Source organism: Zeus faber (genome assembly GCF_960531495.2).
Source record: "Zeus faber genome assembly, chromosome: 15".
Classification (NCBI taxonomy): Eukaryota; Metazoa; Chordata; class Actinopteri; order Zeiformes; family Zeidae; genus Zeus; species Zeus faber.
The window spans coordinates 5,359,144-5,372,698 of NC_137194.1; the positions used below are offsets into that span (position 1 = coordinate 5,359,144).

The 13,555-nt window shown below is 45.0% G+C and overlaps 1 protein-coding gene across 2 annotated transcripts; it reads left to right on the forward strand.

The window, feature by feature from the left end:
- The first annotated feature begins 2,584 nt into the window (after nt 1–2,584).
- otud3 (OTU deubiquitinase 3) lies at nt 2,585–12,192 on the forward strand. Of its 2 annotated transcripts, none has more exons than XM_080015670.1 (8): nt 2,585–2,668; nt 3,601–3,924; nt 4,638–4,786; nt 7,778–7,890; nt 8,012–8,134; nt 8,337–8,469; nt 8,964–9,151; nt 11,352–12,192. In XM_080015670.1, the coding sequence occupies exons 2-8, from the start codon at nt 3,719–3,721 to the stop codon at nt 11,517–11,519; spliced, it is 1,080 nt and encodes a 359-aa protein (XP_079871796.1). In that variant the 5' UTR covers nt 2,585–2,668; nt 3,601–3,718; the 3' UTR covers nt 11,520–12,192. The 2 variants fall into 2 exon arrangements, with proteins under 2 accessions (XP_079871796.1, XP_079871797.1); XM_080015671.1 differs by having other exon boundaries at nt 2,597–2,672.
- The last annotated feature ends 1,363 nt before the right edge of the window (nt 12,193–13,555 follow it).

Genomic DNA, 13,555 nt, shown 5'->3' on the forward strand with positions numbered 1-13,555 from the left:
ATTTGTTATATTTTCCATTTATTATTCCTATTTTTTTTTCATTATTATTTGTGCATCTTTCTGCCCCTGTTAGTCTGTGTGAATAGGCAATACAATCTACAAACGAATGTATTGGTCATTTATTTTTTTATTTTATTTGGAGGGGTGTGTGTCAAGTCCTTGAAATCCGAGGGATGGGGGCTCAGCAAAAAAAAAAAAAGCTTGAATACCACTGCACTGTGTATATGACAGTTATATGCTGTACCACTCAAAAAAAATAAATAAAAGAATAGTGCATCTCAACTTCTTCTTTACTCATTACTGCATGTTGCAGCATCCACCATATGACAATTACACTAATAAGGGAGTACAAAAAGCTTCCCCGGGATCCTCTCCGAGAGGATGCGTCTGTGTCCCAGGTATCCAACACGCCAAGCAGGAGAAGGAACGGGCCTTCCCCCGCTCGGCCCACTCCCTCGCCAACACTGCGCTCCTCCCCTGGGCGCCGGTGATGTCGCCGGGGGGGAGCCGGGGGCGACGACTCTGAGAGAGCGGCCGAGGGGAGACGGGGAGAGCGAGTAGAGGTGGAGGAATGTTGGGGACATTTGTTCTCGTTGTCTTTTCTTTTCGTAAAGCACCGTCCCACTATGACCCGACTCCCTGTCTGCCCTGGAACTCAGAGGAATATTCCCCCATGAGAGCATTACTGTTGGATAGATGGATAGATAGATAGATAGACAGACAGACATTCCTATAACCCTTTCTCAAATTGGCTTAACCCTTTTCGTCCATTAAAAAAAATGAGATTGAAAATTAAAAATTAAAGAGAGCTAAAAAAAAAATATATATATATATATATAAAATAAAAAATAAAAAAGGTTCTATACAATTTGGTAGGCAGATAGATAGAGATATAGCTAGGCAGAGAGACAGATATATTGATAGATCGATGGAGAGGTAGGTAGATAATACTTTTTGATGGTACAGGATAGAAAAAGGAAAACGATCATTTATTTTGCTGCGCATCGCTTGAGGGGAGCTGTTGTTAACAGGCCGTCCGGCAGAGGTCGCCATTTAGCGCCTTCGACTTCGTCCCAGTCAGGCTTCCGTGCCTTTTGACAGTGACGGGTGGTCGAATGTTTGAGTCTTTCTTCCGATTTTTGCCCTAAAAATTAAAAAATATTTTCAACACAGAAAACACAGCGACACGAGACAGGTTTAATTAAGAGTTTCGTTTTTTTTTTTTTTTGTTTTTTTATTATCTTTTCAGTCCGACGCTCCACACCTCCAGTCCAGTTGGCCATTCAACAAAAATAAATAATAAGAAGAAGAAGCCACAGCGACGCCCGGCGGTCTGCGGGAGTTACAGCAGCCCCGTAATCTGCCGGCCGAGGGGAGCTCGCTTATTTAAGTTATGCGTTTCCCTTTCGATCTTCTGATACCCGTGTTCAATTATTACGCTTCACTAAAATGTTTAATCGCGTCCATATTTTCCCGATCCGGGGCAATGGAGCGCAGCGCCGCTCGTCGTGCTCCCGGGGACCTATGCGGAATGCAGGCGTCCTGCGCAGAGCGCAACTCAACCCCGCCTGGCGAAGGAAGTACGGCGCCCTTCGCAACGTAAACTACCTCGAAGGAACCTCAAACGCATTGGTGATAATCCGCTGCGACGGCGCAGTGCGGCAGCTGCGTGCGAACGGTCCAAACAAGCGACGGAAAAGACAACTTCCGCGTTCAAATCGGTCCGCAGGGCGGCTTCTTCTTCGCCGCCACCATTGTTCCCGCTGCTCCCCTAACAAGATGCTCACTGCTGCAGCCGGTGGTTGGAAGATGTATTGCAACAACACATTAATTTTAATGTACTGTATTGGGGTCCAGGTGAAGGTCCAAAGTTCAGATAGTTGTCACGAACAATATATATATATATATATAATTATTATTTTATTTTTATTTTTTTTGCGGGTGTGGAGAAATTACGAAGTGGAAATGGCTGATATAGACAACATCATTGCTGAGGTTTCCCCATTTCCCCCCAGAAAGCGACAAAAGACAGCATTAGATCCAAGGTTAGTTTATTGTCACTCCTGTTGTACAACTACTACATGCTGAGTCTAGGAGGCTCCGATACAAACAATTATAAAAGCGGAAAATAAAAAGCAATAACGTATAGCAACGATTAAAAAAAAAAATGTACTGGGTGTATTTAGAAGCAATACATATAAAAATCAGTAACAGGGGGTATATGCAATATGGTCGATAATTAAAACTCATATTAAAGTCAGATGGTTAGACTGCATTTAAAAACACTTGCAACGGGGAAAAGTGTTTTTATTATTATTTTTTCCCCCCATTATACCAACTGCGTTCGGAAAAACCGCATGCTTTGGACTCTTTGGGGAAGTGATGGAAATGTAAGCCATCGTACGCTGTCTTATTTTGCTGTGCTTTCCCAGTGAGGCCGTGGACACTATTACTGACCTCGCAAACGGGGCCGCTTCGGAGGAGTAGCCCGGGACTACGTGGCCGGGATCTCCGATTTCCCACGCGCACTGGAACGCAGCACAAGCGTCCCCCACGCGATGACACAAGCGGAAGTGTTCCGAACGCCAGGTGTAAACAAACCCGACAGCCCTGCGCGGTGGTCCGACGCCAAAGCCAAACGATGTCTCGCTGAAACGGCTCGTTGGACGTAGGTGATGGCGCCGCGTAACCACCTTCGCTTTTCTTTATCAAAGCCATTTGCAATGGACGCAAACCGGGTGGCTTTGTGTTATCTGGTGTTGTGTAACTCGGTTGGGCGCTAGCTCGGGAAGGTGGGCAGCCGACGACGTCGGCATACACGAGCGGTTATACCGTGCGGTAAATCAGTGAACTGCGCGACCACCTCGTTTGACACCTCGATTTGATCACGACGAGGCGGTATCGAATGCCGCAGCCGTTTTGTTTTGTCTTCGCCAGCCCGGGACCATCATCCGTGTCACCGAAACTAAAGCTAGTTCCCAAAAAAAAGTCTCGAGTTTAAGTTTGACAAATATTGGGCCTTTAATGTCAGCCAATAGTCCCGAATGTGGAGTTAATGAGGTGTGTGTGTGTGTGTGTGTGTGTGTGTGTGTGTGTGTGTGTGTGTGTGTGTGTGTGTGTGTGCGCACACACACACACACACACACACACACACAGACCTTTTTGTGAAATGAATCAAGTTCCCCATCAGTCACGATCTCTGATGGTGTACTGCCACGAATGCAAAACTTGAGACGATTTGTCCAAAAGTCAGTAATTAATCTTTACATTTGTCCTAAAAAGTATTAAATCTACCCCATTGGCTCTGGATCTGGACTTTGCTCCCAGATAGCTAGGGTGGGTAAAATGCAGAGGACTAATTTCCCCACTGGGATCAATGAAGTGTCTCGTCGTCATCATTTTATTCAGAAGAAAATAAATCTGACTTTGATAATATGAGCTAGTATTGTCAAGGTCTTATTCAACACCTACGACCATTAAACGATAAATATGTCTAGACCCTAAATTAAACTAGATGTAAAATGGATTTATTAGCCTTTATTTAGAAACTCATTTTCAAATTGATTAACACAAGCTGACACAGCCGTGTGCGTTGTCTAGGTTCCAAGTTCCAGATCTGTGGAGGAGAGCGATTGCTGGATGGTCCACAACGCAGCTTCAGGGGGCATAGCGATTTGGTACCGTGGGCCACAGGAACAACTGGAGCCTGCCAGCCGCCATGTCCAGGAAGCAGATCGCCAAGCCCGTGCGCGGCAACAAGAAAAATGAGGTGGAGCGAAAGCGGGATGAGCGGGCGGCGCGCAGGGCCATTGCCAAGGACCGCAAAAACCGCCCGCAGGACGGCGACGAGGGGGAGGAGTTCGTCAGCTTCTCCAACCAGCTCCAGACGTTGGGGCTCAAGCTGAGAGAAGTCCCTGGAGATGGGTGAGAGAGAGAGAGAGAGAGAGAGACTAGAGAAATAGTTTGTTTTGTAATCGGTATAGTCAGTGGTATAGCAGAGCCACTCCCCTACATTAGTGGTGAAAGGTTTGAGTCTATTTTTTGAGAGTCGTTCCGTTTTCCGACTGTTCCTTCGTTTGATTCCGTTGCTGTCAGCCATGGGCGAGTGAGGGAGGACTGTGTAAGGTGTAATGTGTAATTAGGCCTAAACTAAGACTAAATCACACTTTTAATCTGGACTAACTGAAACGGCCCTTCCTACTCATCGTTTAAAATAGTCTCGGTCTTGCCCTCGTCTTGGTAAAAAAAAAAATCAATTTTTTTTTTTTGGTTCCAGAAGGAAGTTTAGAGCTAATCTAAATCTGTCTGGACTAAGACCAGACAGAAGGAGCGGACACGTCCTTAAGTACCTTTTTTGAATCATGGATTAATTAAACTAGGCTTAGTTTGGTCCTGATTTGGATTAAACCCCCGTCTGTCCCCATAATATCCGCGCCCTAAAACTATTAACTTGCTACAGCTGCTCACTTCAAGCCAGGACCCAGGTCCTCCCTGCGTCCTGTAACGTCCCTGATTCCTCCCCCTGTTTGAGAAAACATCGGCCTTTCACGGTTCAGCGCCGCCGCCGGTGACGAGCAGACGCGCAAGCGTGCGGCCCCGCCCTGTCTGTGACGCCCGCGTGGCTCTCTGACCGACAGGAACTGTCTGTTCCGAGCGCTGGGCGACCAGCTGGAGGGCCACTCCCGGGGACACCTGCGGCTGCGGCAGGAGACGGTGCAGTACATGATGTCCCACCGGCACGACTTTGAGCCCTTCGTGGAGGACGACGTGCCCTTCGCACAGCACCGTAAGAGCTTCTTCACTTTCCAGAGTTCAACACTTTCCTAAGAGGTTTTTTTTGTTTGTTTTGTTTTCTTCTCCATCGGTGTAGTGGGTAGTCATCGCAAAGTTGTGATTCGGGCCCCCCATCTATGTTCATTAATCCTCTGGCCACAGGCACATTCCAGCGATTTTTGTTGTCGCTAAATCCCGCCCATTTTCGTTGCACAGCTATTCACACTAACATCCACTATCCAATACCAACAAACTATTCAGCTAGAATTCCAAGATGTACAGTCACTGAGATGTCTTCCCCAACAATAAGCATATTTAATATCAACATAATGATCCAGGTTCATGTGTCGCACCTGCATCACTATTTACAGGAATGAGGAGCGTGTATTTCAACTTTTTCTGTTGTGAATGACCCACATACTTTACTTTGCGAGGTGGACACGTTGATCATTAATTGAGCGAAAGGTTAGTTCATTTTCCTGAGTAATGCCTGTTCTCCATAAGAAATTTGTGAAGTATATTCTTTCGCACAACGCCAGTAGGCTTAATAATGATTTAAGGTAAATAAAAACACAAAAGAGAAATGAGTTTGGACGGATCGAATACATTTAAACATTTGAACAGTCCATCATTAACGCTGTTGGTCTTTCTTTGTCTCTTCTTGGTGCTTTGTCCCACGACCTCACTTCACACTTTTTACCTCATTGAGAGGAAGGATACGGATATATCGGAATCAGGGAAATTCTAGATAAATCATTTTAGTTTTTCGGAGTAGAATGCTGCATTCGTGATCATTAAAGCCCTTACATTAATGAATTAACTTTGGGCTTAGTGTCCTGAGTGCCCCAATGCTACTGAGATTGATTGATGCTGAAGTGGCCGCTTTGGGCAAATAGGTCTAATTATAAAAATACTTTGAATTTACTTGTGTTATGACGAGCCGTTTGGTCACTCATGACATCCGACTGTCATGGAAATTAAATAGTGTGCATTTAAGACCAGATATTTGTTAATGGATTATTGTATCCTTGTGTTTTTAACAAAAACGTAGCTGTGAATGCTAAAACGGCCGAGCAATGACAAAAAAGGAAACGGTGAACGTGCAAAGTGAGCGTTTTTTTTTGAGCATTAACAACATAAAGCGAAGCCACAGATTACCTGCAAATCCCGCATGGAAACCTTTTCTAGTAATGGGTCTGCTTTTATGCAGCGTGTGTGCGACGTCGCTCCAGTAAGTGGATGTGTTGTTGTGGTGTGTTAACTGAATAAGAGCACAACAGAATGACTGCACCGTGCAGGTGAGCGTTGGTTGTGAATTATCACATCATATTATTATATATTAAAACATTTATATTTCCATAAACTTGTCTCTGGAAAGCGCAGAGGGCCTGGAATTTACGTGAAAATTAATTAGGTGTTTACAGGAATGCTGTGGGTCAGGGGCCTTCAACATTTTTCAGCCCAAGGACCCCTAAGTGGATGGAGAAACAGAGCAGCGACCCCCTAGATTATTATGTTTTTATGAAATATTGTGCTGCATTTTAAACCTGGCCTATTTGTGGCCTGGCCACAAATCCATACTGCCTAATGAACCGGTTTATATACTCAGTTATGATGCTTAACCTTCCTGTGTGTTTTTTTTGTTTTAGATTTATTTCCAATAGTAGACTGGTCTGCATGGAAATAATACAGTGAAATCCACCTTTTTCTTTTTTTCACAAATATAATCAAGGTTTCACAAATCTGAAATTGGGTTTGAAATGCTGATTAGGCTTAATATAATTTATGACAATTTTGACATTTTTGACTAGATATTGGCTTGTGTGTAGAAAGAACTGTGAAATCCACCTTTTCCACGAATAATATAGAGAATGTGAAATAGGGTTTTAAATACTGTTTAATATCAATGCAATACAAACATTTAGCATGTCTGTTTTAGAAGTTCATGTACCAGTTATGCCTTGAACCTTCTGGTACTCAAAAATCCAGGTTTTTTTTTAGTCCACCATAATATCAGAAGCTGAATCTGCTTGATTTCAGCTGATTACTGGTGAAACAAGCGAGGTTGAGGTGGTTTGGACACGTGTACAGGAGAGATGAGAGTTACATTGGGAGAAGGAGGCTGAGGATGGAGCTGCCAGGCAAGAGGAAAAGAGGGAGGCCAAAGAGAAGGTTTATGGATGTGGTGACGGAGGACGTGCAGGCGGTTGGTGTAAGGGAGGAAGATGCGCAGAACAGAAGGTGTTGGAGACAGATGAGCAGCCCGAAGAAGAAGAAATAGAAGATGAAGAAGACTGGTGAAACACTGCTGTACTAGTGTGATTGGCTGAAGTTTACTCAATATCATTTTTTGTCGATAATGAATGTTTCACAAAAATAATTTTGATGTTAAAAAATGTAAAATAAATGGCTCTACCTCTGTTGAAGACCACCGGTGAAGTTAAGCGTTCCTGAAAAGCCGGTGACGGAGGTCCAATACAATTGCGTTTCGGGAAACAAAGCGAAGCGACCGAGGAGCCAGAAGCAACATGGACGCCTCGTGTCCCAGTGTCCAACCTCTCAACACTGTGTTCCCTGCTCCTCCAGTGTCCAACCTCTCAACGCTGTGTTCCCTGCTCTCCCAGTGTCCAACCTCTCAACGCTGTGTTCCCTGCTCTCCCAGTGTCCAACCTCTCAACGCTGTGTTCCCTGCTCCTCCAGTGTCCAACCTCTCAACGCTGTGTTCCCTGCTCCTCCAGTGTCCAACCTCTCAACGCTGTGTTCCCTGCTCCTCCAGTGTCCAACCTCTCAACGCTGTGTTCCCTGCTCCTCCAGTGTCCAACCTCTCAACGCTGTGTTCCCTGCTCCTCCAGTGTCCAACCTCTCAACGCTGTGTTCCCTGCTCCTCCAGTGTCCAACCTCTCAACGCTGTGTTCCCTGCTCCTCCAGTGTCCAACCTCTCAACGCTGTGTTCCCTGCTCCTCCAGTGTCCAACCTCTCAACGCTGTGTTCCCTGCTCCTCCAGTGTCCAACCTCTCCCAGCCCGGTACGTTCGCCGGCAACGACGCCATCGTGGCCTTCGCCCGCAGCCAGCAGCTGAAAGTGGTCATCCATCAGCTGAACACGCCGCTGTGGGAGGTGAGGGGACCCGGAGCAGCCGCCGTACACCAGCTAGCCCATTAAAAAAAAAACAACAACAAAAAAAAAAAACCCCACGAAATAACAAACGTAACGTTCCGTGTTTTTGTTTGGGACGCAGATCAACGGGGCGGAGAAGCAGGCCTGCCGGGAGCTGCACATCGCCTATCGCTACGGGGACCATTACGACAGCGTGAGGCGCACGGGGGACAACTCGGAAAGCCCCGCCCAGCTACGCATAGAGGTACGCGAGTGTCCGGTGTCCACATTGAGGCAGGGCAGAGTTAAAGGTCAAAGGTTGAGTTATTTCGGCGCTTATATCAAACGTGACAATAGCTGGTCCCTCCAGGCTCCGCCGACCTGAGTATGAGGCATCCGGGTGATCAATGTTGAGGTACTTAGTCCGATTTTTCTCCATTATTTTATTTTTTTTTCCCCTACGTCAGAATCTGCAGAATTCGCGAGGGCAGCAGCGGGAGTTCGGAGACGGACAAAGGGAGAAACACGCGGCAACCCCGCCCGCAGCCTTTGAGGAGGACAACGTGATCCTGAGCGCCATCAAAACCGGAGCGCTCCAGGGTGAGTTTTTATTTATTTATGTGTTTATTTATTTTTGTTTTGTTTTGTTGTTGTTTTTATCAACTGCTGCAGAGGTGCGGGTGAAGTTCAGGGTCCTGAGTCACAAGTTGCCGTTAAAAAAGGACTTAGTTATGCTGTTTTGGTTTTTTATCACTTGTCAACCATGTGGTTTCATTTCAGGTCATGGGTGATAAGACTGTTTCACAACAATATCCCACAGATAACTCGGACATTTTACAGTATTTAATGCAGAAATATTAAGATTAAGGATTTTCCTCAAATCACTGCATGTTAAACGGTAGTTATGTTTGCAACCAATGCAACGACGTGTGAGAGACTCGCTTGACTTTTCAGCCGGCCGCCGTAAAAAAACACCAAACTACAGTTCCAGCGACCCAATAGGGTAAAGGAAGCCTCCTTCCCGAAAAACCGCGAATGAACCGTGACCTTTTGGCAGGACGACTTGAAATGTCCGTTTGTCGGCCGCCCCCAAGGTGAGGACGAGAACCTGCTGCAGCTGAGCGCGGCCACCATCAACAACGAGTGGCTGGTGGGCTCCGTCCTGGGCCAGCCCTGCCCCGAGCGCTGCGCCTCCGGCTCCTGTGCGGCCTGTGCCGGCACCCCCACGGAGTGCGGTGACCACAAGCCGCCGCCAGAGGGCAGCAACACACAGAAACTGAAGGTATGGAGCTGAAACCGTTTGTTTTTTCGCCCCCAAAGGAATTTTTTTCATTTTACTCGATGCCTTTTTAAAAAGGTGAAAATAAAATACGATGTGGGGTCCCGGGAGTCGTCTGCATGATGAATAAATACTATAGGATGATGCAGTGGCGCTCTATGTCAGTATGTACACAGTCTTGTATGGTGATTGATTCTAATAGTAATTGAAATTGAAGTGGGAAAAAAAACAAAAAAAACATTACAGAAATTAAATATATTTGATAAAATGATGTGTAGCTTGCGGAGCCACATTTTTCCATGCCCTCACGGGTGGGTCTACTTCAGCAGCCAGTCCCTCTCGCTCTGCCTGCTTTGCAGATGAAATAAATTCTGAAAGGAATAAACGAGGCAATAAATTAATGAGTAAATACATGCCCGCCGGACCGGGCGGAGGCGCGGGCGGATGTGCGCCCGGCCCCCGGGCGGCCGAGATTCTTTCATTGCGATTCATGGGATTTGATGCGCCGCAGGGTTGGGTGAGACTCCGCTCAGTCTTATGAGAAGTTGCCATTTTCAAGCTCACAAAGTGAGAAAGCCAAACCCCTGCCACCGCGCCCATCTGGAAAACGGTAGCGTTTGTCTTTTTATTTCACTTTGCATGTTGTGAAGTGGCTATTTTGGAAAAGAGTAAAGTTTAAAGAGCGTTTTGAATATGCCATTACAAAAAAAAAATAATAATAAAAAAAGATTTTACTTTCGACACGGAGACGGTCGGTATTTGAATCGGCACATTTTAACATCCCTAGTTTGTACATGATTTTAAATCGCATAAATGGACTGTAAAGTCCAATAAAACTTTTTTTTTCTTTTTCTCGGGGGACCTCCACCCCCGCTCCCTCCACCCCTGCTCCCTCCACCCCCGCTCCCTCCACCCCCGCTCCCTCCATCCCCGCTCCCTCCATCCCCGCTCCCTCCACCCCCGCTCCCTCCACCCCCGCTCCCTCCACCCCCGCTCCCTCCATCCCCGCTCCCTCCACCCCCGCTCCCTCTACGTGACAGCGTGATGTCGGACGGACTTAACCCCTTACGTGCTTGTTCTGGCAATGATGCCGCACTTCCCTGCATTCACAACATTCACAACAAAGCCGTCCTCGGCGTTTTTCCTGACAAATGATACTCGGCCTTGAGGTGGGAAATTGCCGGAACAGATATGGGGGAATATCGATCCCTGCTCCCATTCACACATGACCCCGTGCAGGAATGGTTCTTGAACATTGCTGGGAACGACTGCATGTGTGAAGCAGGCTGGTGGGTTAGGGTTAGTGGCGCCACGTGGATCTTAAGGAAAGGAGCTTAAGTATAGCCCCTAAATAACAAACAAACAAACAAACAGAAAAGATGTTGAACCAGTGACTCATCTGGCAGTTTGTTCCTCCTACGGGGCTTAGAAATACCCTTTTAATTATCTATGGTAAAAATGGAATGCATGGTCACTTCACAAAGTGATGCGGTCACCCAGGTTTCAGCGACACAGGGTAGAGATGCAGGTGTGGCTGCCGCATTATCCAGGAAAGCAAAGCGACACAAACTATGAACTTTAAGCGAAAAAACTTCTGGTATAATTGGTAACTCAAAAATAATGTGATTTAATTTTAACGCATGCTTTTTCAATTTTTATCTATTTATTTTGAATAATGCTAATTGTTTATATGGTGGCTGGGGGGGGGGGGGGTTGAAAGTTTATATTGGTTTAGTTTTTTTAACTAATATATTCACGCCCCCCAACAAACCTTGCATGAAAAGACTAATCTCTTCATGGTCTTATTTTGAATAATAATTTTATTTTAACCATGGAAATCTGCAACAGATATACCCATAACAATCATTTATCCTGTGCATAGTGTCGCATTTTGTATGTTCTCTATATTTTTATATATATATGAATATTTCTGTTTTGTATTCTTTGGCTATTTGTATGTTAGATTTTTTTTTTCCTTCTTTTTTTAATTGTATTTCATTTGTATTTTTCGTCTCAAATTTTTAGACTGTTTGGACTGCTGTTTTTTAATCATAATTTTTATTTTTACGCTCAATCCCCTGTAGTGAAATGCACCAATGCTTCAAGGAAACAAATTGCGAGTAATATGTAAATGTACCTGGCGGTATAAACTGATTTCCAATTTTGATAAAATAAAAAAGAAAATGTTGCCCCCCCCCCCCAGGTGTCGAACAAGCAGAGGAAGGAGCAGCAGCGTCTGGAGAAGAAGAAACGCCAGGAGGAGCGGCATCGGCAGAAGGTCCTCCAGGGCAAGGGCGGCAACCACGACCAGAACCAGAACCCGCCCGACGCCGTCACCTTGGTGCCGGCGCTCAACACACTCAGCATATAGACGGGAGCAGCAGCAGCAGCAGCAGCAGCAGCAGCAGCAGCAGCAGCAGCAGCAGCAGCAGCAGCAGCAGCAGCAGCAGCAGCAGCCCCCTCCCCTCCCCTCCCCTAAAAACAAACAAAAAAAAAACTAAAGCAAAAACGCAGCGGCCTGCGGCGTTCTGCTCTGCCTCCTCGTGTCAGACCATGATGTTTTGCACATTTGACCAAGTCCCAAATCAATGGATGACCCCCCCCCCCCCCCCCCCCCCCCCTCCTAAGAGATATAGTTACGCTGCAAATGACAAACGGTGCCTGCAACTACTGCGTTTGCACACGAGCGTGCCTGGGTTCGAATCCGTTTTCCAATCTGTTTGTTTTACCGGGTCAGTGGGAAAAAAATAAAGGGAGTAAATGATACCGAACGGAGCTGAGCCCCCCGGCCCCTCCTCCCTTCCCGTGCTGGGGGGGAGGGGGATCAATACATTTTTTTCATCTTGCTTTTCCTTACGATCTCGGCCGGTGAGAAGTCCTCATTTGTCCTTTGAATAAGTTGAGGTTTTTTTATTTTTATTTTCCTTTCTGTTTCTTCGTTCGAGCCAAAGATTAAGGCAAAAAGCGGAGCGGCTGGTTCCCTTATTCCACGTCGCACGGCGACGGGGGTGAGGAATGTTGCAATAAATAGGATATTTACTGTGTTCCGGTGGCCGTCGTTTGTCGTCTGTGTTATTACCTTCTCCCGGGGTTTGGTTCCGGGCGGTCGTGCTCGCCTTCTGGACGCCGAACCGTTCGGGTGTGCTTGAGGAATTCGAACGCTGAACGGAATTGATGTCGAATTGATGGTGGGGTGATATTGAGGGACCGCATTAGTCTCCCTCTTTTATGGCCAAATTCCATTTGGGAGCGGCACCAGCGCAGGCAGTATTTGGGAATCTGGTTGACGAGGATTTTTACACACCGCTGACAAACATGTTTGGTTCTTCAAATGAGAGGAGTCGCGTTGTATTACTTCAATTAGGACAGGCGTTGGTGTGATTAAAAAAGCCAGAATGGTGTGCCCTCCGAACTAAATCAATCGCAATATGTTCAATTGCTGTCTGTATTTGAGGGTTTATACGAAAACAAATGAACGCAAAGTCATAGAAAAAGCATGTAAGCATAAGTGAGAATTAGAAAAAAATATTAATACATGTTTCCAAAATGAAGCAAAATTATTGGAAACATTGTCAATGGCAAAAAAAAAAATCTTTCCAAAATCTCTAAACATATAAACAATACCAGAATACATAATTACTGTGGAGACGTCACAAAAGGTGCAGTTGACATCAATATCATTTTAAAACTTTTTTTTAAGGTAGTGATTGGTGGGATGGCACTTATGTATGAAACCGTGTTTTATTTAACCTTGTTGGTAATTAAATATTTATTGGGCAACAACCAAATGTCCTTCACTTGATATCACTAATAAACTGCTTTCAATAAGAAATAACAATTTGGAATGACATCAATGTGCCATTGTTAAATACCGCCACCTAGCGGCGAGATGATGCGGTTACACCGTGGTTGGGTTTATTCTCAGTCGCGTATCCAGCCTTTTATTTCTTTAAGGTATTTATTTGGGCACCGTAAGAAAAGCCTATTATTATTATTATTATTATTATTATTATTATTATTTTTATTATTTGGAGTGGGTGAATTTTACTCACTCCAAATAATAATAATTATAATAAAAAAAATGATGATAATAATAATGATAATAACAATTAAATCTTTTATTTCATAAAAAAATAAGAAACTCCATCCCATATGTTAGTTATTTGGAAAATGCCTATTCCAGGATTGACAGATATAAATTATTGAACAGATATTTTAAAGTAACTTCCAGTCGAAGGAGACAACCTATATTTTCATTTAAACTAATTAAGTTAGGAATTACGGGCAAGTGCAATGAATGCTCTAGTTTAACACTGGTACAGTGAATAATAGATTTCATGTCACACTTTTTATTCTAATGTAATCAAACCAACATGCAAAAGGAAAAAGATGAGCTCTGTTGTTTTA

What these genes read in the sequence shown, in the direction of transcription:
- otud3 (XM_080015670.1), top strand. Translation starts at nt 3,719, where the DNA reads ATGTCCAGGAAGCAGATCGCCAAGCCCGTGCGCGGCAACAAGAAAAAT. An exon ending in AGAGAAGTCCCTGGAGATGG is followed by an intron (nt 3,925 to 4,637) that starts GTGAGAGAGAGA and finishes TCTGACCGACAG; the next exon opens with GAACTGTCTGTTCCGAGCGC. An exon ending in CCGCCCAGCTACGCATAGAG is followed by an intron (nt 8,135 to 8,336) that starts GTACGCGAGTGT and finishes CCCCTACGTCAG; the next exon opens with AATCTGCAGAATTCGCGAGG.